This window comes from Leucoraja erinacea, chromosome 1, assembly GCF_028641065.1.
Source record: "Leucoraja erinacea ecotype New England chromosome 1, Leri_hhj_1, whole genome shotgun sequence".
Classification (NCBI taxonomy): Eukaryota; Metazoa; Chordata; class Chondrichthyes; order Rajiformes; family Rajidae; genus Leucoraja; species Leucoraja erinaceus.
In genome coordinates this window covers 141,049,400-141,069,957 of record NC_073377.1, presented here as the reverse complement: position 1 = coordinate 141,069,957, position 20,558 = coordinate 141,049,400, and the positions used below count along the sequence as shown (strand labels likewise).

Here is a 20,558-nt window from a genome sequence, read left to right as displayed (position 1 = left end):
GGTGGTCGCCCATGAGCGCAAGCATCTTGCTCATAAGGGCCGAGGGCTTCCGGTAGCGGAGCCCGCCCATGTTGAGTAACCGCAACGCTCGCTCCATTTGGCTCGACCCGAAGATCCGGAGCAGCAGCTCCCTGAGGCCTGTATACTTCCCCACTGCTGGTGGATTATCCAGGTAAGGCACGACCCGACCGGACGTTTCCTGGTCGAGAGCGCTTACCACGTAATGGTAACTGGTCTCGTCAACCGTTACGCCATGGATGTGGAACTGCGACTCGGCCTGTCAGAACCATACCCGTGGTTGCGAGGTCCAGAATGTAGGCTGCTTCAGAGCGACCGAGTTGAGTTCGGCCTCGTAGGCGGCAGCGGTGGGTTACATTTTATTTCTGATTTTTTTTCCCAGGATTACACTCCTGGACATCGGGGTCACCAGGCATATGGTATGCCTGCCCTCATTGCTAGGGACATTGAATATAAGAGTCGTGAAGTCATGATACAGCTCCGTAGGACTTTACCTTGGCCACATCTGGACTATTGCGTGCAGTTCTAGTCACCCCATTACAGGAAAGATGTGAAAGCTTTGGAGAGGGTGTAGAGGAGATTTACCAGAGTGTTGCCTGGGTTGGAGGGTTTCAGCTACAGGGAGAGAGAGGTTGGATAGACTTGGATTGTTTTCTCTGAAATGTTGGAGGTCAAGGGGACGCTTAATAGAAATAAATAAAATTATGGAAGGCACAAATATCGTAGATCAGGGGTGAGGAACCTACGGTCTTAAGGCCGCATGAGCGTGCCTTTGTGTGGCCTTTTGAATGAATCCAAATTTTGTAGATCAAATCCTTGTAGTTTTATTAATATGTTTTTGTTCGTATTTTATTATTTTTTGTTTTAATCTTAAAATGAACATATTTAAAATACAAAAGAGCAAAAGAAGATTTAACATAATAATCCTCCCCGAATGACGGCCATAATTAAAATTAGTAAGTCATGAAGGCTATTTTATTGCTACGAAGAGTTACTCGCTTTGGGTAGAATATGAAGAATAGATTTCTTCAACAACTTTCAAGATAAATGTCGTGAAGTATATGTAATTGAAGTTTCTTGGATGCAGCCTTATTAGATTACAGCTAACTTAATGCGGCATTCCAACATGAAAAGGTTCCCCTCCCCTGGGGTAGACAGTCAGACCTTTGTCCCAAGGTGGAAATGTCCAACACAAGTTTTTTGTTTACACAGAGGGTGCTGAGGGCCTGAAACACATTGCCAGGGGTAGTGGTGGAGGCAGATACGATAGTAGCATTTAAGAGACTTTCAGATGGGCACATGGAAGTGCAGGGAATAGAGGGATATAAGATCAGTTGAGCTTGGCATCACGGGCGAGGAGAGGAGCGGGTTCGCGGCAACTGCTCCAGTACATCAAAAATGGTGGGGCCAACATGTGGAACATATTAAAAAATAATTTCACCGTGCAGATGCTTGTATAACAAGTAAAGCATCATTGATTGCACCAATGTTCAGCACAGACATTGTGGGCTGAAGGGCCCATTCCAGTACTGTATTTTTCTATGTTCTATCGATTTCCCTCCACATTTAAAAAACACTTCTGAGTGGATTTTTTTTTTAAAGAGAAGTGTGGTCTTATATGCAAGTTAAGTTACTTAATAAGCAAATTAAAGATTCATTCATGAAATTGAGCGACATAATATTTGCATTGTTTTCCCTTATATCCCACTCGATGATCATTGATGTAGCTTGTTTGGATGTTTTGGTATTTAACATTAATAGAATGTAGCTGTGTATTTTCAACAATGCACAATTGATTTTTGGATCAAGCTTGCATCTATACAAGACAGATCATCAATATGACATGAAAGGAGAGATAAAACAGCTTTATTTTTAACAGCTATGAATACAATTCAGTTCAATTTAGTTCATTGTCACGTGTATCAAGGTACAGGGAAAAAGCTTTTGTTGCGTGTTAACCAAGCAGCAGAAAGACAATACATGATTACAATCGACCCATTTACAGTATAAGGGAAAAACATTTCTGGATACTTTTCTCTGGATTCTCTGGAATACTTTCAAGAGAGAGCTAGATAGGGCTCTTAAAGATAGTGGAGTCAGGGGATATGGGGCGAAGGCAGGAACGGGGTACTGATTGGGGATGATCAGCCATGATCACATTGAATGGTGGTGCTGGCTCGAAGGGCCTACCTCTGCACCTATTGTCTATTGTCTATTGCAAGGTGAAGGAATAGAGATTTAAGAGTGTTGAACGATTGAAACATGAGTGTGTAGATCTGCTTCAGTGGCTAGCAGGCAAATAGTTGCCGGGCTTGAGCGCCATCTTGGAAGCAGACACTTTCCGAGATGCATTTGGTTATTAAAGCTATGCTGACCAAAATAAGAAAATAGATCAATATAAATTAAACTGCAATTTAGTTTAAATGGAAAGTAAATGTCAAGGTGACAACATTTACATAGAAACATAGAAACATAGAAATTAGGTGCAGGAGTAGGCCATTCGGCCCTTCGAGCCTGCACCGCCATTCAATATGATCATGGCTGATCATCCAACTCAGTATCCCGTACCTGCCTTCTCTCCATACCCCCTGATCCCCTTAGCCACAAGGGCCACATCTAACTCCCTCTTAAATATAGCCAATGAACTGGCCTCAACTACCCTCTGTGGCAGAGAGTTCCAGAGATTCACCACTCTCTGTGTGAAAAAAGTTCTCCTCATCTCGGTTTTAAAGGATTTCCCCTTTATCCTTAAGCTGTGACCCCTTGTCCTGGACTTCCCTAACATCGGGAACAATCTTCCTGCATCTAGCCTGTCCAACCCCTTAAGAATTTTGTAAGTTTCTATAAGATCCCCTCTCAATCTTCTAAATTCTAGAGAGTATAAACCAAGTCTATCCAGTCTTTCTTCATAAGACAGTCCTGACATCCCAGGAATCAGTCTGGTGAACCGTCTCTGCACTCCCTCTATGGCAATAATGTCCTTCCTCAGATTTGGAGACCAAAACTGTACGCAATACTCCAGGTGTGGTCTCACCAAGACCCTGTACAACTGCAGTAGAACCTCTCTGCTCCTATACTCAAATCCTTTTGCAATGAAAGCTAACATACCATTCGCTTTCTTTACTGCCTGCTGCACCTGCATGCCTACCTTCAATGACTGGTGTACCATGACACCCAGGTCTCGCTGCATCTCCCCTTTCCCAATCGGCCACCATTTAGATAATAGTCTGCTTTCCTTTTTTGCCACCAAAATGGATAACCTCACATTTATCCACATTATACTGCATCTGCCAAACATTTGCCCACTCACCCAGCCTATCCAAGTCACCCTGCAGTCTCCTAGCATCCTCCTCACAGCTAACACTGCCCCCCAGCTTAGTGTCATCCGCAAACTTGGAGATATTGCCTTCAATTCCCACATCCAGGTCATTAATATATATTGTAAATAGCTGGGGTCCCAGTACTGAGCCTTGGGGTACCCCACTAGTCACTGCCTGCCATTGTGAAAAGGACCCGTTTACTCCTACTCTTTGCTTCCTGTTTGCCAGCCAGTTCTCTATCCACATCAATACTGAACCCCCAATGCCTTGTGCTTTAAGTTTGCATACTAATCTCTTATGTGGGACCTTGTCGAAAGCCTTCTGGAAGTCCAGATACACCACATCCACTGGTTCTCCCCTATCCACGCTACTAGTTACATCCTCGAAGAATTCTATAAGATTCGTCAGACATGATTTACCTTTCGTAAATCCATGCTGACTTTGTCCAATGATTTCACCACTTTCCAAATGTGCTGCTATCCCATCTTTAATAACTGACTCTAGCAGTTTCCCCACTACCGATGTTAGACTAACTGGTCTGTAATTCCCCATTTTCTCTCTCCCTCCCTTCTTAAAAAGTGGGGTTACGTTTGCTACCCGCCAATCTTCAGGAACTACTCCAGAATCTAAAGAGTTTTGAAAGATTATTACTAATGCATCCACTATTTCTGGAGCTACTTCCTTAAGTACTCTGGGATGCAGCCTATCTGGCCCTGGGGATTTATCGGCCTTTAATCCATTCAATTTACCCAACACCACTTCCCGGCTAACCTGGATTTCACTCAATTCCTCCAACTCCTTTTGACCCGCGGTCCCCTGCTATTTCCGGCAAATTATTTATGTCTTCCTTAGTGAAGACGGAACCAAAGTAGTTATTCAATTGGTCCGCCATATCCTTGTTCCCCATGATCAACTCACCTGTTTCTGACTGCAAGGGACCTACATTTGTTTTAACTAATCTCTTTCTTTTCACATATCTATAAAAACTTTTGCAGTCAGTTTTTATGTTCCCTGCCAGTTTTCTTTCATAATCTATTTTTCCTTTCCTAATTAACCCTTTGTCCTCCTCTGCTGGTCTTTGAATTTCTCCCAGTCCTCCGGTATGCTGCTTTTTCTGGCTAATTTGTACGCATCATCCTTCGCTTTGATACTATCCCTGATTTCCCTTGTTATCCATGTAATTTACATGTAATCAGTTAGAAGTTTACCTTGTGTATGAAAATGCTTTGAAAAAGACATAATTACCTTTGCAGGTAAAGCAATTGATGTGAAAGAACTGGCGTTGCACTCGTAGGGCTTCACCTTTGCAGGGTTTTCCACATTTTTGGCACAGGACCCCCACACCAGCAGGTCTCCCCAGGGGACTGTGCATCGCCATGTGCTGTGACACTGTAAGGAAAAATAGAGTGGTTATTCTTCAATACCTCCTCACACTTACATAATTTTATTATGTTCACAGGTTATAGTAGTAGAATGAGGCCATTCGGCCTATAGAGTCAATCATGGCTGATTTCTGCCTCCTATTCCCATTTTCCTACCTTGACACCCGTTCTAATCAAGAATTTATCTATCTCCGCCTTAAAACTATCCATTGACTTGGCCTCCACAGCCCTCTGTGGCAATGAGTTCCACAGATTCACCACCCTCTGACTAAAGAAGTTCCTCCTCATCTACTTTCTAAGAGAGCACCTTTTAATTCTGAGGCTATGACCTCTGGTCCTAGACTCTCCAACCAGTGGAAACATCCTTTCCACACCCACTCTATCTATGCCTTTCACTATTCTGTAAGTTTCAATTAGGTCCCCCCTCAACTTGCTAAACTTCAGCGAGTAGAGGCCCAGTGCTGTCAAACGCTCATCATATGCTAACCCACTCATTCCTGGGATTTGGCAAAATTACTATTTTTTACCAAAATACTCACATGAATTGACTGAAGGCAATTTACTGACACAATGAAATAGTGAGACGATGGAATTATGTAAAATTGTGAAAGACAGGCCCCCCCCCCCCCCCCCCCCGGTGAAAATACCCAACACCAGTGGGCATAGCAAGTTTTTTTACACAGAGAGTGGTGGGGGCCTGCAACGCATTGCAAGGGGTGGTGGTGGAGGCAGATATGATTGTGGCATTTAAGAGGCTTTCAGATAGGCACATGGAAGTGCAGGGAATAGAGGGATACGAGATCAGTTGAGCTCTGCATCATGGGCGAGGAGAGGAGAGGGACGTCTGACGGCGGCTGATGGACAGGCAGGGGCTTGTTGGAAGAGATAATAAGCATTGCACTGGTTTATACACCAAGTGCAGTAAACCCTCACATAGCGGACCTCTTGATAATGGATTCCATTTATAGCGGACGAACATTGGATCGCACTGCCTCCCCGGTCTCTTACAGCCTCGGTTGCCCACACCATACGGTTGACATGGCTGTTGTTGCGGCTCATGGTATAGGTTCTGATTAACAGCACTTTCTTCAGGCCACCTCCACCGACAGGACGCGATCGGTCACCATGGGGCTCCCTCCCCTCTCACCAGCGGCCACTTCTCTCCGTTGGCCGTCGCTTTGTCCGCTCCCCCCACCATTGCCAAAGTGTTGGAGTAACTCAGCGGGTCAGGCCGCATCTCTGGAGAATGTGGATTGGTGACATTTCTGGTTGGGACCCTTCTTCAGTCTGGTCTTCAGACGGATTATATTTTGGATGTTATTTTTCTTCTTATGAAAATTTATTCCCAAATGGCTTGGATCCTACAAGTCAGAATGGTTCATTCCAGTGGTAGTTCCAGAGTTCAGTGCTGTCCCATTCCCAATTTAAACTGCATGCTTATGGGTTTCAGCATTGTAAGTGGAGACTTTTCCTAGTTCTTCTTTCCTAGCTTTCCTCTTCTCAAATTGGCCTCTTTCAGATGCACAGGAGTTAAATCCAATTAAAACTGGAAACCAAATTTAAATTCCTAGGACATCTGTCAATGACCCAGTCACCTCTTCACATTGCTTTTAGAAGCAGATCTCTGAAGATGCATTGTACTCTTACTGAATAAAAGTATGTCGTTCTTAATAAATTGTTGAAGGATCTATCTTGCATTATTAAAGTACTATTCTTTTAGCAGACCGGGGATTTCTATTACAGTACTTCTGGGCAGTGGGCAGGTGCTATCGACCTGCACGGGAAGGTAGACGCTCCTGCGCCACGAGCCTCGGGCAGATGAGGCTTGTCAGCTTGGGAAGGCAGTCCATCTAGGAGAGGGAAAACTCTGATTTAAAACCTCCACTGCCTTGTGGCCATATCCAGCCATGGAAAAGGCTCCAGGAGTAAACCTCAAGAGCCCCTAAGGCCGTTCGTCGTTGTCTACAACCTCGCTCTGGCAGCTCCTGCGACGGCACTGGTGCCAAACTGTAACGGCCCCGCTGTTCCTTTGGATCAATCAGCGACATGGAGAGGGGGGACGTGCTGCATGGGCAACAGCCTGTCCTCCATATGACATACGACTACTAACAACTAGGATGTATCACCCATGGTCAGTCATGACCAAGGGTGATGCATACAAGTCAAGATGGATTATATAAGCTGAAGTCAAGCTGAATAATATAAGTCAAGATGGCGCCTGCCTGCGGCAACTTTTGCGGAGCTCTGGAACCTAAAAGGCTTAGATACAATTTCAATCAACTCACCTGAATCAGGAAAACGGCAGAAAACTGTGCCGTTTCAGACAAGCTGCTTGAGCACCTCAAGGCTCTCGCAATTTCGCGATCTCCCGCAGCTGCAGGAGCCCCGGACTTTAAGTTTTCCCACACTGGCTGTAAAACTCCCGACCCGACTGTGGATCACAGGTACTGTACCTTGAAACCCCGGGATGACCTCCAGAGCCGACGGGCTGGATCTTCCAGGAACAATGAAGCTGGAGCTGCAGCTGCTGACTTTGAAGGAGCTGGAACTGCCGTCTGTGAGGGAATCCCCGTTCCTGCGCAGGTCCGCAGAAACAGCAGGTACAGTAAACACAGTACCTGGAAACAAAGGGGAAGCCTCCATTGTGTCCGGAAACGTGGCCGTCGGGCAGGACTTCAGGTCAGAATGAAGCGCAGGGGACTTCGGCCCCCTCTCCCTACTATCCTACTGGCCCTTGAAAACAAAGTGGAGGACTTAAGGGCAAGACTGCTTTATCAAAGGGAGCTGAGGGAATGCTCTGTGTTCTGTTTCACAGAGACATGGCTCACCCCCAGCTCCCCAGACTCAGCGGTCCAGCCTGAAGGGTTTTCCATCTACCGTATGGACCGTACCCTGGCATCTGGGAAAGGGAGAGGAGGGGGCGTCTGCCTCATGATCAACTCTGCGTGGTGTTCCGACGTGGCAGTCCTGTCCAACTCCTGTTCTCCACACCTCGAACATCTGGCGGTGAAGTGCCGTCCCTTCTACCTCCCAAGGGAATTCACCTCCATCATCCTGACCGTGGTCTACATCCCACCCCAGGCGGGGGGGGGGGGGGGGGGGGGGGGGGCAGAGGAACAACTCCAGGACTGTTTGGAGTCTGTAGACTGGGCAATGTTCAAGGACTCGGCAACGGACTTGAATGAATACGCCACAATTGTTACAGACTTCCTAAAGAAATGTGTGGAGCGCTGCATCCCTACATAAACCAAGTGTTTCCCAATCAGAAACCTTGGATGAACTTTGAGATCCGCACTCTTCTGAAGTCCAGACACAGGGCATTCACTTCCGATGATACAGTGGCCTACATGAAGTCCAGATACGACCTTGGTAAGGCCATCAAAAAGGCCAAAAGGGACTTCTGCTCCAAACTGGAGGATGAGACAGATGTTCGGCAGCTGTGGCGGGGCCTGAATGCAATCACCTCCTACAAGGCGAAACCAGGAGGCAGCTCGAATGTCGGTGAAACATCACTCCCTGACGAGCTCAATGCGTTTTACGCACACTTTGATCGTGAGAATACTGATGTGCCTTCCCGATCCCCCACTCGCTGTGATGGCATTTCAGTCTCAGTCACAGAGGCCGACGTCAGGAAATCCTTCAGAGGGGTGAACCCCCGAAAAGCACCTGGACCTGATGGTATACCCGGTCGTGTTCTAAAAACCTGTGTGGACCAACTGGCTGGAGTTTTTACGGACATTTTCAACCTCTCACTTCTGAGGTCTCAGGTCCCCACCTGCTTTAAACGGGCATCAATTATACCAGTGCCCAAGAAGAGTAAGGTGACGTGCCTCAATGACTATCGACCAGTGGCACTAACGCCGGTGGTGATGAAGTGCTTTGAGAGGTCGATCATGGAGCAAATCAACTCCTACCTCGACAAAAACCTGGACCCACTCCAGTTCGCTTACCACCACAACAGATCAACGGTGGATGCGATCTCTCTGGCCCTCCACTCCGCTCTGGACCACTTGGACAACAAAAACTCATATGTCAGGCTGTTATTCATCGATTACAGCTCGGCATTTAACACAATCATCCCCTCCAAGCTGGTTACCAAACTCGCAGAACTGGGTCTGCGCATCCCTCTGCAATTGGATCCTCGACTTCCTCATTCACAGACCACAGTCTGTTCGTATTGGTGGAAATGTGTCAGCCTCGATAACAATCAGCATGGGAGCACCTCAAGGCTGCGTGCTCAGCCCCCTGCTGTACTCACTCTATACTCATGACTGCGTAGCCAGTCACAGTGCGAACTCCATCATCAAGTTCGCTGACGACACCACTGTTGTGGGGCGTATCACTGATGGGGATGAGTCAGAGTATAGAAGAGAGATCGAGCAACTGTCCATATGGTGCCAGCGCAATAACCTGGCCCTCAACACCAGCAAAACCAAGGAACTGATTGTAGACTTTGGAAGGAGTAGGAGGGGGACCCACAGCCCCATTTATATCAACGGGTCGATGGTTGAAAGGGTCAAGAGCTTCAAATTCCTGGGCGTGCACATCTCTGAAGATCTTTCCTGGTCCGAGAACACTAATGCAATTATCAAGAAAGCTCATCAGCGCCTCTACTTCCTGAGAAGATTACGGAGAGTTGGTTTGTCAAGGAAGACTCTCTCTAACTTCTACAGATGCACAGTAGAGAGCATGCTGACCGGTTGCATCGTGGCTTGGTTTGGCAATTTGAGCGCCCTGGAGAGGAAAAGACTACAAAAAGTAGTAAATACTGCCCAGTCCATCATCGGCTCTGACCTTCCTTCCATCGAGGGGATTTATCGTAGTCGCTGCCTCAAAAAGGCCTGCAGTATTATCAAAGACCCACACCATCCTGGCCACACACTCATCTGCCTGCTACAGGTGCACAACCTTTGATCCGAAATTCCAAATAACGAAAAGCTCCGAATAGCGGACATTTTTTCGGTCCTTGAAGAAAGGTCCTTGAAGACGTTCACCGAGGGCGGCCCGCAGAGGTGACAGCGGAACCTCCGGTTGGTCTTCGAAGAAAGTGGAACTAAATCCCCATTCATAAAAGAGAAGGTGAGGGTATATTGCGTGGGAGGGTTAATAATTGACAATCTGCTGCTGCCTGCCCGCTAGTTAAAAAGTTCCCACGGTAGACTCACGATACACAGTGTATCGTCAGTCTTGCGTGGGAACTTTTTAACTCAGCGGGCAGGCAGCAGCAGATTGTCGCTCTTTCACCCCACCTACACCCCTCTGCTTCCCGGCCATGTGTGTGACCCCTTCCCTCCCCTCTCCAGCTCCCCACCCATTGCACCGGCGCGGGGGTTTTGCACTGTCTTCACGTCGGCAATGCCAGCAGGTCAGTGCCAGTCACCGGAGACGTCAGGACCAACGAGACACCGACCCCCAGGCCCACTGCAAGCACGGAGATCCCAGAGACCCACAGCCAGCAGCAGCCCAGCCCCGTTCCAACTCCAGAGTAACACGCTCCCCGTAGGGACAGAAGCTGATGGTGTGCAAGGTACGTCTTGTTCTTGGGGTTGCGGATGAGGGGGCGCAGCTTGGGCCGTACAGGAACTGAGATTGGGAACTATACCGCCCTTGCCCCCTCCCTCTGCAACTGCAAACAACCCCACTCTCCTGCTCACCTGCAAGGCCGGAGACGTCAGGACCACCAGAAGCCGCTCCCCGATGGGCCGCTACGGCGACAAGTGGCAGTTCGCCCACAGCCCGAGCTGCGTCCCCTCATCGGGACACTGACCCACTGGCCCACTGCAAGCACGGAGATCCCAGATCAGCAACTCTAGCCCAGCCCCGCTCCAACTCCAGAGGAACTCCAGTAGGGGCAGAAGCTGATGGTGTGCAAGGTAAGTCTTGTTCTTGGGGTGTCGGATGAGGGGGCGCAGCTCGGGCTGTGGGCGAACTGCCACTTGTCACCATAGCGGCCCATCGGGGAGCGGATTCCTCTGGAGTTGGAGGGACAGGGAGACACAGCGGCTTTTGAGAATGATGGGCAATCACTACCAAAGTTCTGCCCACACAGTCAGTACACCTCTCCTACACTTGTCTCCTGCACTAAGATCATCTCGCAGAGAATGATCCCAGTCTAACCCTCCCTATTCTCTCCTATTCTGCAAGAAAAAACTACATTGAAGACTCAAACTCGCGATTGAGTAACTGCCAGGATCGAGGCGCAAACTCGTGACCTTGCGGATATGAGCCGAGCAATCTACCACTGAGCCAGCCATTAAAATCTACGCTAAAAATCTTCCATTCTGAAAGACGAAAAATTCCGAATTACGAAAAGTGTCTGGTCCCAAGGCTTTCGGATAAAAGGTTGTGCACCTGTACCTTCAGGTAGAAGGTACAGGAGCCTGAAGACTGCAACAACCAGGTTCAGGAATAGCTACTTCCCCACAGCCATCAGGATATTAAACCTGGCTCGGGCAAAACTGTTTATTAATAACCCATTTTCTGTTGTTTGCACTTGATCAGTTTATTTATTCATGTGTGTATATATTTATATTATGGTATATGGACACATTTATCTGTTTTGTAGTAAATGCCTACTATGTTCTGTGTGCTGAAGCAAAGCAAGGATTTCATTGTCCTATACAGGGATACATGACAATAAACTAACTTGAACTTGAACTTGGGGGCCCTACGACTTCCTATAAGATACAGACATTTTCTTATCTTTTCATAAAAATTGCACGTCACAGCAATTTATTTTAGGAGTGCTAATTTAAGTTGACGGTTACACAAACTATTTTTTAATTGCTTGCTAATGTGAGAGTAGCCATCACGTTGAATTACAGTCAAACTATACAAAAATAATTTCACAAGACTGAACAACTTTTTGTTAATAGATATAGACAGATTGTTTTTCTTGTTTTGCCTTCGTACATCTACATTTTCTCATGTGTCATCTTGTGTATGGGAAACTAGGGCAGTTTAGTTCTGTTTTTTTTCTACAGATACCATCAATCCTGTTCAACAGAGAAAAGCAGGAATTGTAGTCTGGCAGAATGGGGCCGGTTTTATCCATCATCTCATCGCAATTTGCACCACAGAAGAAACTTTGCTCTATTCAACAGTTTTTGTTCAAAGTAAATAGGAACAGCTGATCTCAGGGGAAAACGAGAGCAGGGGAGCTGCAATTCTGCAGAAGCCCAGAAAAGTACTTGCGGTGAATTTTCAGCCTGTTATTCTGCAAATAGATAAAACTGTTGGGCAACTATGCAGTCTCCAGTAAAATGTACTACTCTCACCCTTCAGGGAAGTTCTGTTGCAGGTCCTCCATCTGTAATATTAACTCAGATTTTATTTTTCTATTATCATGTCCTGGAAATGCTCTACAGTTCTGCATTTCATAGTTACTATGTTTCCTTTGTTTATGTTCTCCCTCTCTCCTTAACCTACCAAGTAGATAACTTCATGGGAGGCTTTTCACTCAAGCAACTTTGGCTTTGACCTGTTAGAGATATTCCATTTGTCCTGTCCATTCCTCTCTCACCCTCTGGACAGCTTAAAAATAATTTGTTTTCAACTCATTTTCTCTTCCTGCATACGCTCCCGAACTGCTAAGTTTTTGCAGCATTTGTCCTAAAAAGCTATCTCCATTTAGCTTTTAGAGTCAAAGGAGATGTTGGGTCTCTCAGTCCAACAAACCCAGTCAGTGCGATGATTGTCAGGCAGATACTTGGTAAACACTGTGGCAAATACACCCTCGTGCTTCCGAAAACAGTGCAAGAAATGGATAGATTGGAAGAAATACCATGAATTGCGTCATCAAAAAAAAGTTGATCTTTTGGACATGCAAACTAATTAGTACTGCCAAAACAGAAGCACTTTTGATAACTTAAATATGCCATGTGAACAATACTGCAATTCATTTATAGGACAAGTATCCCCATAGCAATGTGCAGTAGGTTTACATGCAACATGGCTCAAAATTAACATACTATTTATTAATTTACTACATATATACATTAAATACATACTCACTTATTGCATGTTTATTCTATGACCTTATTTAAATTTAACTAAGGTTTAAATAATTTAAAGATATTTTAATTAATAATGGGGGAATCAGTTCCTATTATACTCCATGCAAGATGGTACAGAAAGCAACAAAAGCCTAATACATCTTTAATGTTACGTCAAATATGTGATTGTGAAGCCTCAATCTACCTGGCCACAAAATTATTATTCCTGTTGAGGTGGTCATAACAACCTCAAATTAACAGTAAGAAATCTTCCAAAATTACATGGAGCATAGAGTATATTTTATGAAGAGAGAAAACAAACTCAAAGCAGATGGGCCAGTGTTGAATGGAGTTAGATTATGTAGGAGATTGCATTGCACAGTAAACCATCCAGGAAAATTAATAAGGGATTGGACAAGCAGGAAACATGTTCCCGATGTTGGGGGAGTCCAGAACCAGGGGCCACAGTTTAAGAATAAGGGTTAGGCCATTTAGAACTGAGATGAGGAAAAAATTTTCACCCAGGGAGTTGGGAATTTGTGAAATTATCTGCCTCAGAAGGCAGTAGAGGCCAATTCACTGGATGTTTTCAAGATTTAGATTTAGCTGTTTGGGCTAATGGAATCAAAGGATATGGGAGAAAGCAGGAACGAAGTACTGATTGTGGATGATCAGCGATGATCGTATTGAATGTCGGTGCTGGCTCGAAAGGTCGATTGGCAGACTCCTGCACCTATTTTGTATGTTTCTATTTGCCATCATAAAATACAGAAGATAGACACAAAATGCTGGAATTACTCAGCGGGACAGGCAGCATTTCTGGAGAGAATGGGTAACTTTTCGAGATGGGACCCTTCTTCAGACAGATAACTTTAACCATTGAATATTTGCGGGAATGGACAGTTTAAAGGTTTTAATGTGCTTCAAAACTCTTGACAAATCAGAGGTAATCCTATTTTCAGGAATTAATTCCATGAAGAATTTGTAATTTTGTCTAAAAGCTCATTTCTTACCTGATTAGTTTTTCTGACAGCTGCTGAAACAACTTCATACTGCCTATGTGCTGATGGCATGCCCGAAACTATACTGATAATGACACAAAATGCTGAGTAGCTCAGCAGGTCGCCTTCCAGGCTTTGTCCTGTTATTACTTCCCTTCCAGCTTTCTCCTCCACCCTCCACAATCAGTCTAAAGAAAGGTCCCAACCTAAAACATCACCATATATAACCATATAACCATATAACTATTTCACCTATTTGACCCATTGAATTACTCCAGCATTACTCCAGCATTTTGTGTCTTTTTCTGTAAATCAGTATCTGCAGTTCCTTGTGCAGGAAGATGAGTAGGATGGAGTGAGTCCCCTCTCTCCATCCCCTCCACTTTCCCAGTTCTCCCGCCAGTCTTATTGTCTCCGACCACATTTTATCTCTGTCCCGCCCACTACCCTGACATCAGTCAGAAGGGTCTTGACCCGAAACGGCACCCATTCCTTCTCTCCAGAGTTGCTGCCTGTCCCACTGAGCAGCATTTTGAGCAGCAGTTACTCCAGCATTTTGTGTCTGCAGTTCCTTGCGTCTTTTATTTTAGTTTAGTTTAGAGATACAGTGTGGAAACAGGCCCTTTTGGCCCCCCCTAGTCCAAACTGGCCAGCGAACTCCACACATTAACACTATCCAACACACGCGAGGAACAATTTACATTTCTACCAAGCCAATTAAAATAAAAACCTGTACTTCGTTGGAGTATGGTGGGGAAACTGGAGATCTCGGAGAAAACCCACATAGGTCACGGGGAGAACGTACAAACTCCGCACAGACAGCACCCGTAGTCAGGACTGAACCCGGGTCTCTGGTGCTGTAGGTCAGCAACTCTACTGCAGTGCCATGGTGCGCAAGATGTACAGAGTTAGAGGTGAATTGGCTTGGTATAAATGTAAATTGTCCCTAGTGTGTGTAGGATAGTGTTAGTGTGCGGGGATCACTGGTCCGTGCAGACATGGTGGGCCGAACAACCTGTTTCTGAGCTGCTTCTCCAAAACTAAATTTTACTTCGGAGTCACGTGAGTGACTACGTGAAGAACCCACCCAGCGCGCAGGCGCGGCATTACGTCAGCAGTGCAACAGCGGCAGCAGCTGGAGCCAGGCTCTCCAGCGGCAGCATAAAGATGAGGGCAGCGCCAGGACCGAGCAGGGTGAAGACACCCAGTTGGCAGCACGCCTCGGCATCCACCAGCAGGTACCGAGCTGGTGAAAGCCTGGTGACCGCCTCCCACTACCCCCAGAGCTCTTTTTTAGAGCGGGGCCCAGGGCGGAGCCGTGGGAAGATGCGCCGCCCCACCGCAGCACCAACACGGACAACCTTGGGCCAAACCTATCGAAAACGCTTTCACAAATAAACATGGAGGTAGGTGGGTCTGGTTCCTGCCAACATACACAGACAAAGGGTGTTGTATTAACAGGAGGACGTTTGAGGTTCTTCAAGCATGTTTGGTGCTCCCTAACTAACAATAAGTTTATACTCAACAGTATTAGTGGATACAAAATTGAATTCAAACCAGGCATAGAACCTCCAGTTCAGCACATGCCCCAAAGGGTATTCCTTCCCTCAGCATTTGAGAAGGTAGAAGGACAAGCTGAACTAGATAGGCTCGTGGCTAAAGGCATCATAGAAATGACCACACACGAGCCGCACAAATTTGTATCAAATATTTTTCTCAAATCCAAGAAAGATGGTGGATGTCGCATTATTATTGATTTGACGTCACTTAATCAGTCTGTTGAGTATCAACATTTCAAAATGGAGACATTTGTCACTGCCAGACAACTGATCTCCAAGGGATACTACATGGCAAGCATAGATATCAAGGATGCTTACTATTTAGTACCCATTCATAAGGATTATTACAAATATCTGAAATTTATCTGGATGGGCCAGCTATGGCAGTACAGAGCCTTGCCCAATGGTTTAAAGACAGCTCCCAGATTATTTACAAAAATTCTCAAAGTGGCCATGAAAAAATTGAGAGAACAAAAGCATTTAGTTGTGGCCTATCTGGACGATGTTCTCATATTAGGGAGAACAAGGGAACTAGCTGTCACAGGAGTTTTAGCCACTAAATAACTCCTTGAAACTTTGGGATTCATCCTACACCCAGATAAATCAATATTGGAGCCTACTACTAACATGGATTACCTAGGCTTCACTATTGACACTATCCATATGACTGTTACTCTGCCCAGAGACAAAAAAGTTTCACTCATCGAAGCTTGTAACCATTTAATTGCTATACCGCAACCAAGGATACGGCACGTAGCCAGAGTCATTGGCTCTATAGTAGCAGCATTCCCGGCTGCCCAATATGGGCCCTTGCATTATCAAAATTTGCAAAGAGCAAGGAGTCATGCACTACGTCTTAATAGGGGGCATTATGACCACAAAATGGAGTTACCCACTGAAGCCAGATCAGAACTTCAGTGGTGGGTCGATAATATTTGGCACAGTCACAGTCCTATCGCCGTCACCAATCCTAACATAACCATTACAACGGATGTCAGTGCTTTAGGCTGGGGAGCTACTAACTCCATAGACAGCACAGGTGGCAGATGGATTAACTCAGAGGCATCGCTACTACAAACACTGGGCATTAACTTCTTGGAGATGCTCGCCGCCTTTTATGGGCTAAAAGCATATGCATCTGAAATGCGGCATGTGCATGTTAGAATTATGATTGACAACACAACGGCGGTATCTTATATCCAGCACATGGGTGGCATAAAATCAGTATCATGCGACAAATTGACTACTATAATCTGGCAATGGTGTGTCGAGAGACATATTTGGCTATCAGCTGCCTATTTACCAGGCAAGCTAAATTTAGTGGCGGACACCAGGTCACGAAAATTCAACGACAACATCGAATGGATGTTGGACCCGAAACTATTTGCTAGAATTGTCAAGCAATATGGTACGCCAGATATAGATTTGTTTGTGTCTAGACTAAATCACCAACTACCCATGTATGTGGCTTGGGAACCAGACCCAGAGGCAGCAGCGGTAGATGCCTTCACGCTGGATTGGGGAAATTTCTTTTTCTATGCTTTCCCTCCCTTCTGCCTCATCAGTCGGGTACTCCAGAAAATTCAGGCAGACTCAGCCTCCGGCATTCTGGTCGTGCCCGACTGGCCTACCCAACCATGGTTCCCAATGTTCCACGACATGGTGGTAGAGACACCTATGGTCCTTCACAACCACCCCCAATTATTGACTCACCCGGTAACTGGCATTAGTCATCCATGCCACCAAAAATTGAACCTCCTGGTTTCCAGATTCTGAACAGACCTTACCGGGGATTGGGGTTATCAGAGAGAACAATCACCACTATGTCGGCATCCCTGCGAGTTTCCACCAAGAAACAGTACCTGACCTACATCAGGAAATGGGAACAGTACTGTCTGGAAGCAGGGACATCTTACAAGACGGCTTCGGTCTCGGATGTGCTGGAGTTCCTGGCCCACCTGCACCATGACCTAAAGATGAGCTACAGTGCCATCAATACAGCTCGGAGCGCCCTGTCCGCATACCTTATGCCCATAGGACAGCATAGTGTTGGATCCCACCCTCTGGTTATCAAACTCCTTAAAGGGATTTATAACACCAAACCCCCTACACCTAGATACACCCAAGTGTGGGATGTTAGTGTAGTATTGTCACACCTTCGAGGTTGGCCTCCGGTGGGATCCCTGAGCCTGGAACAGTCCACTTACAAGACCCTTATGCTCATGGCGCTTGTCTCTGCTCAGAGGGTTCAGTCGCTGCATCAGTTAAGTCTGGACCACATGGTGACCACCCCAGATACCATTACTTTTACCATGCCGGGGTTGGTCAAACAGAGCAGACCAGGTACATCCAACTCCCCGTTGATCTTCCGGGCATACCCTCCAGAACCTAGGCTGTGTGTGGTGACCCACCTTTATCATTACATAGACACTACCCAAACTCTTAGAGGGAGAGAAAAAGCCTTATGGGTCAGCCATAAAAAGCCTTTTGGACGGGTTACCAGCCAGACAATATCCAGATGGTTGAAACAGGTCCTTAATATGGCAGGGATTAACACAGATGTTTTTAAATCCCATTCAACCAGGGCAGCTTCCACCTCAGCGGCGGATAGGATGCAGGTTCCCCTAGACCACATCCTCAGTGCAGCGGGATGGTCAAGGGAATCGACATTCCAAAAATTCTACCGAAAACCGCTGATGGAGAAGGACGTCTTTGCGGAGAGAATTTTAGAAACCGCAAATTTATAATTTAAAGCCCAGGGGAGCTATTTTTTGTTGTTGTTAATAAACATTTGTTTTTTAAAACTAACAAACTTGTTGGTCTTTAGATACCACTTCCTCCCTCGATGATCTTTCGGCAGTGAGTGATATAACTGTTACACGGTTTGAAATCACAGACCTTTGAAGTCTTCACGTAGTCACTCACGTGACTCCGAAGTAAAATAGTGAGATTAAACGAGTACTTACCAGTACGAGGTTTGATCTGTATTTTATGAGGAGTTACGATGAGGGATTACGTGCCCTCCGCTCCCACCCTCATTGTATAGATCAAACTCGGACTGATGTCTCATTAATCTTTACTATCTTTACTTCAATTTGTGTCTATCTGTGATTCCACACCGCTGCTTGGAAGTATGCCGCGCCTGCGCGCTGGGTGGGTTCTTCACGTAATCCCTCATCGTAACTCCTCATAAAATACAGATCAAACCTCGCACTGGTAAGTACTCGTTTAATCTCACTATTAAACAGCTCTTCATTGGGCCCACGGTTCCACCATGTTGCAGCCTTGTTTGAAACCAATGCAAACTGTTCATTTGTAGACCGCTGCTTACCATCATGGCCTCCCTCGCATCATGAAGTTAAATTTCTGTGGGCAGCCAAATTTAGGAATGTGTTTTCACAACTAGTAATGCACTATCACGGGCGGCACGGTGGCGCAGCGGTAGAGTTGCTGCCTTTCAACAAATGCAGCGCCGGAGACCCGGGTTCGATCCCGACTACGGGTGCTGTCTGTACGTAGTTTGTACATTCTCCCAGAGACCTGCGTGGGTTTTCTCCAAGATCTTCGGTTTCCTTTCACACTCCAAAGACGTACAGGTTTGTAGATTAATTGGCTTGGTAAATGTAAAAATTGTCCCCAGTGGGTGTAGGATAAAGTTAACGTGTGGGGATCGCTGGCCGGCACGGTCCCGATGGGCCGAAGGACCTGTTTCCCTGTTGTATCTCGAAACAAAATAAACTATATACCAGAAACTGTATTAGGAAACGCACTGAGCCAGCTTTCAGATTCAATAGAGTGCTACAGCGTGGAAACAGGTCCTTCAGCCCTAACTGCCCACACCGGCTAACATGTCCCAGCTACATTAGTTCCACTTGCCTGTGTTTGGTCCATATCCCTCCAAACCTGTCCTATCCATGTACCTGTCTAACTGTTTCTTACACGTTGGGATAGTCCCAGCCTCAACCACCTCCTCTGGCAGCTTGTTCCATACACCCTCCGCCCTTTGTGGAAAACGTTACCCCTCAGATTCCTATTAAATCTTTTCCCCTTCACCTTAAACCTATGACCTCTGGTCCTTGATTCACCTACTCTGGGCAAGAGACTTTGTGCCTCTACCCGATCTATTCCTCTCATGATTTTTTCCTCTCATGTTTAATCTTTTGCAGCAAAAGTATACAAATTTATATTTAAAATATATCAACTTGTTGTGCAGGTGGTCTCAAGAACATTGGCTATAATGTTTAAGGGACCTTTCTGTCCTGGGCCTCCTTCATGGCCAGAGTGAGGCCCACCGTAAATTGGAAGAGCAGCACCTCATATTTCGCTTGGGTAGTTTACACCCCTCTTCGGCTCCGCCTCTTCCTTTCTTATTCCCGCCCCCCCCCCCCCCCCCCCCCCCCCCCCCCCCACACACACATCAGTCTGAAGAAGGGTCTCGACCCGAAACATCGCTCCAAAGATGCTGCCTCACCCGCTGAGTTTTTGTCTACCTTGGCTATAATGTAGATATTTTGAGTTCTTGTTTGAAGTTGAGGCAGAACATAGCACAATAATAAATCATGTCTGACATATACAGTTTGGTTTGTAGACATCTCCAGAATTAGACATCCCACCCATTAGAATCCATGACTGGAAATTCTCATGTCCTGTATCAAGCCCCTTCTAAGATTTCTGTCTCACTGTATAAATTCCTAAATGCATTTATGCCATACTTACTTACTTACGTACTGCATATTATGCCTCCTGGCATGTAGGGCAGCAACTTCCTCTTCTTCTTCTTGCGTATGGTGTGCACAGCCTAAAGTTGTAGGACAACTTGTTCTATTTGTGCACGCCTATTGCATCCTTGCATGTAGGCAGCAACAACTTCCACATTCTTCTTCTTGCGTATGGTGTGCACAGCCTAAAGTTGTAGGACAACTTGTTCTATTGTGCACGCCATGTTGATTGCATTTGTCGAAACAGGGCAGACCACATGAAGGTTGTAATCTCCCACCCCAGTGCAGCAACAAAGGTCCTCCACTCCTGTCTGTTCTGGGCTAGCTTCTGGACACTACCCCAGGTCAGGTCCATTGTTTTCATTTCCTCCTCTACAGTTCGACGCCAGGTGGTTTTGGGTCTCCCTCTTTTCCTTTTCCCTTCCGTGTCCAGTGCAGGGCTATTCTTGCGATGCTGTCTGGTTCTCTTCATCCTAGCATCTGTCGATAGCCCTGGAAGTCCATCAGGCCCAGTAGTGTTGATTTCTTCAGTTGCTGTTTCCGTAACATATTTGTTTTACGAGACA

General features: G+C 46.1%; 1 protein-coding gene across 2 annotated transcripts in view; it reads right to left on the bottom strand.

Moving 5' to 3' along the window:
• Positions 1-20,558, bottom strand: part of LOC129702794 (actin-binding LIM protein 2-like) — a 230,139-nt gene that overhangs the window by 157,464 nt on the left and 52,117 nt on the right. For both annotated transcript variants that reach the window (XM_055644778.1, XM_055644787.1), the window contains exon 2: positions 4,584-4,727. In XM_055644778.1, coding sequence (XP_055500753.1) covers positions 4,584-4,727 — 144 coding nt within the window. The remainder of the gene's footprint in view (positions 1-4,583; positions 4,728-20,558) is intronic.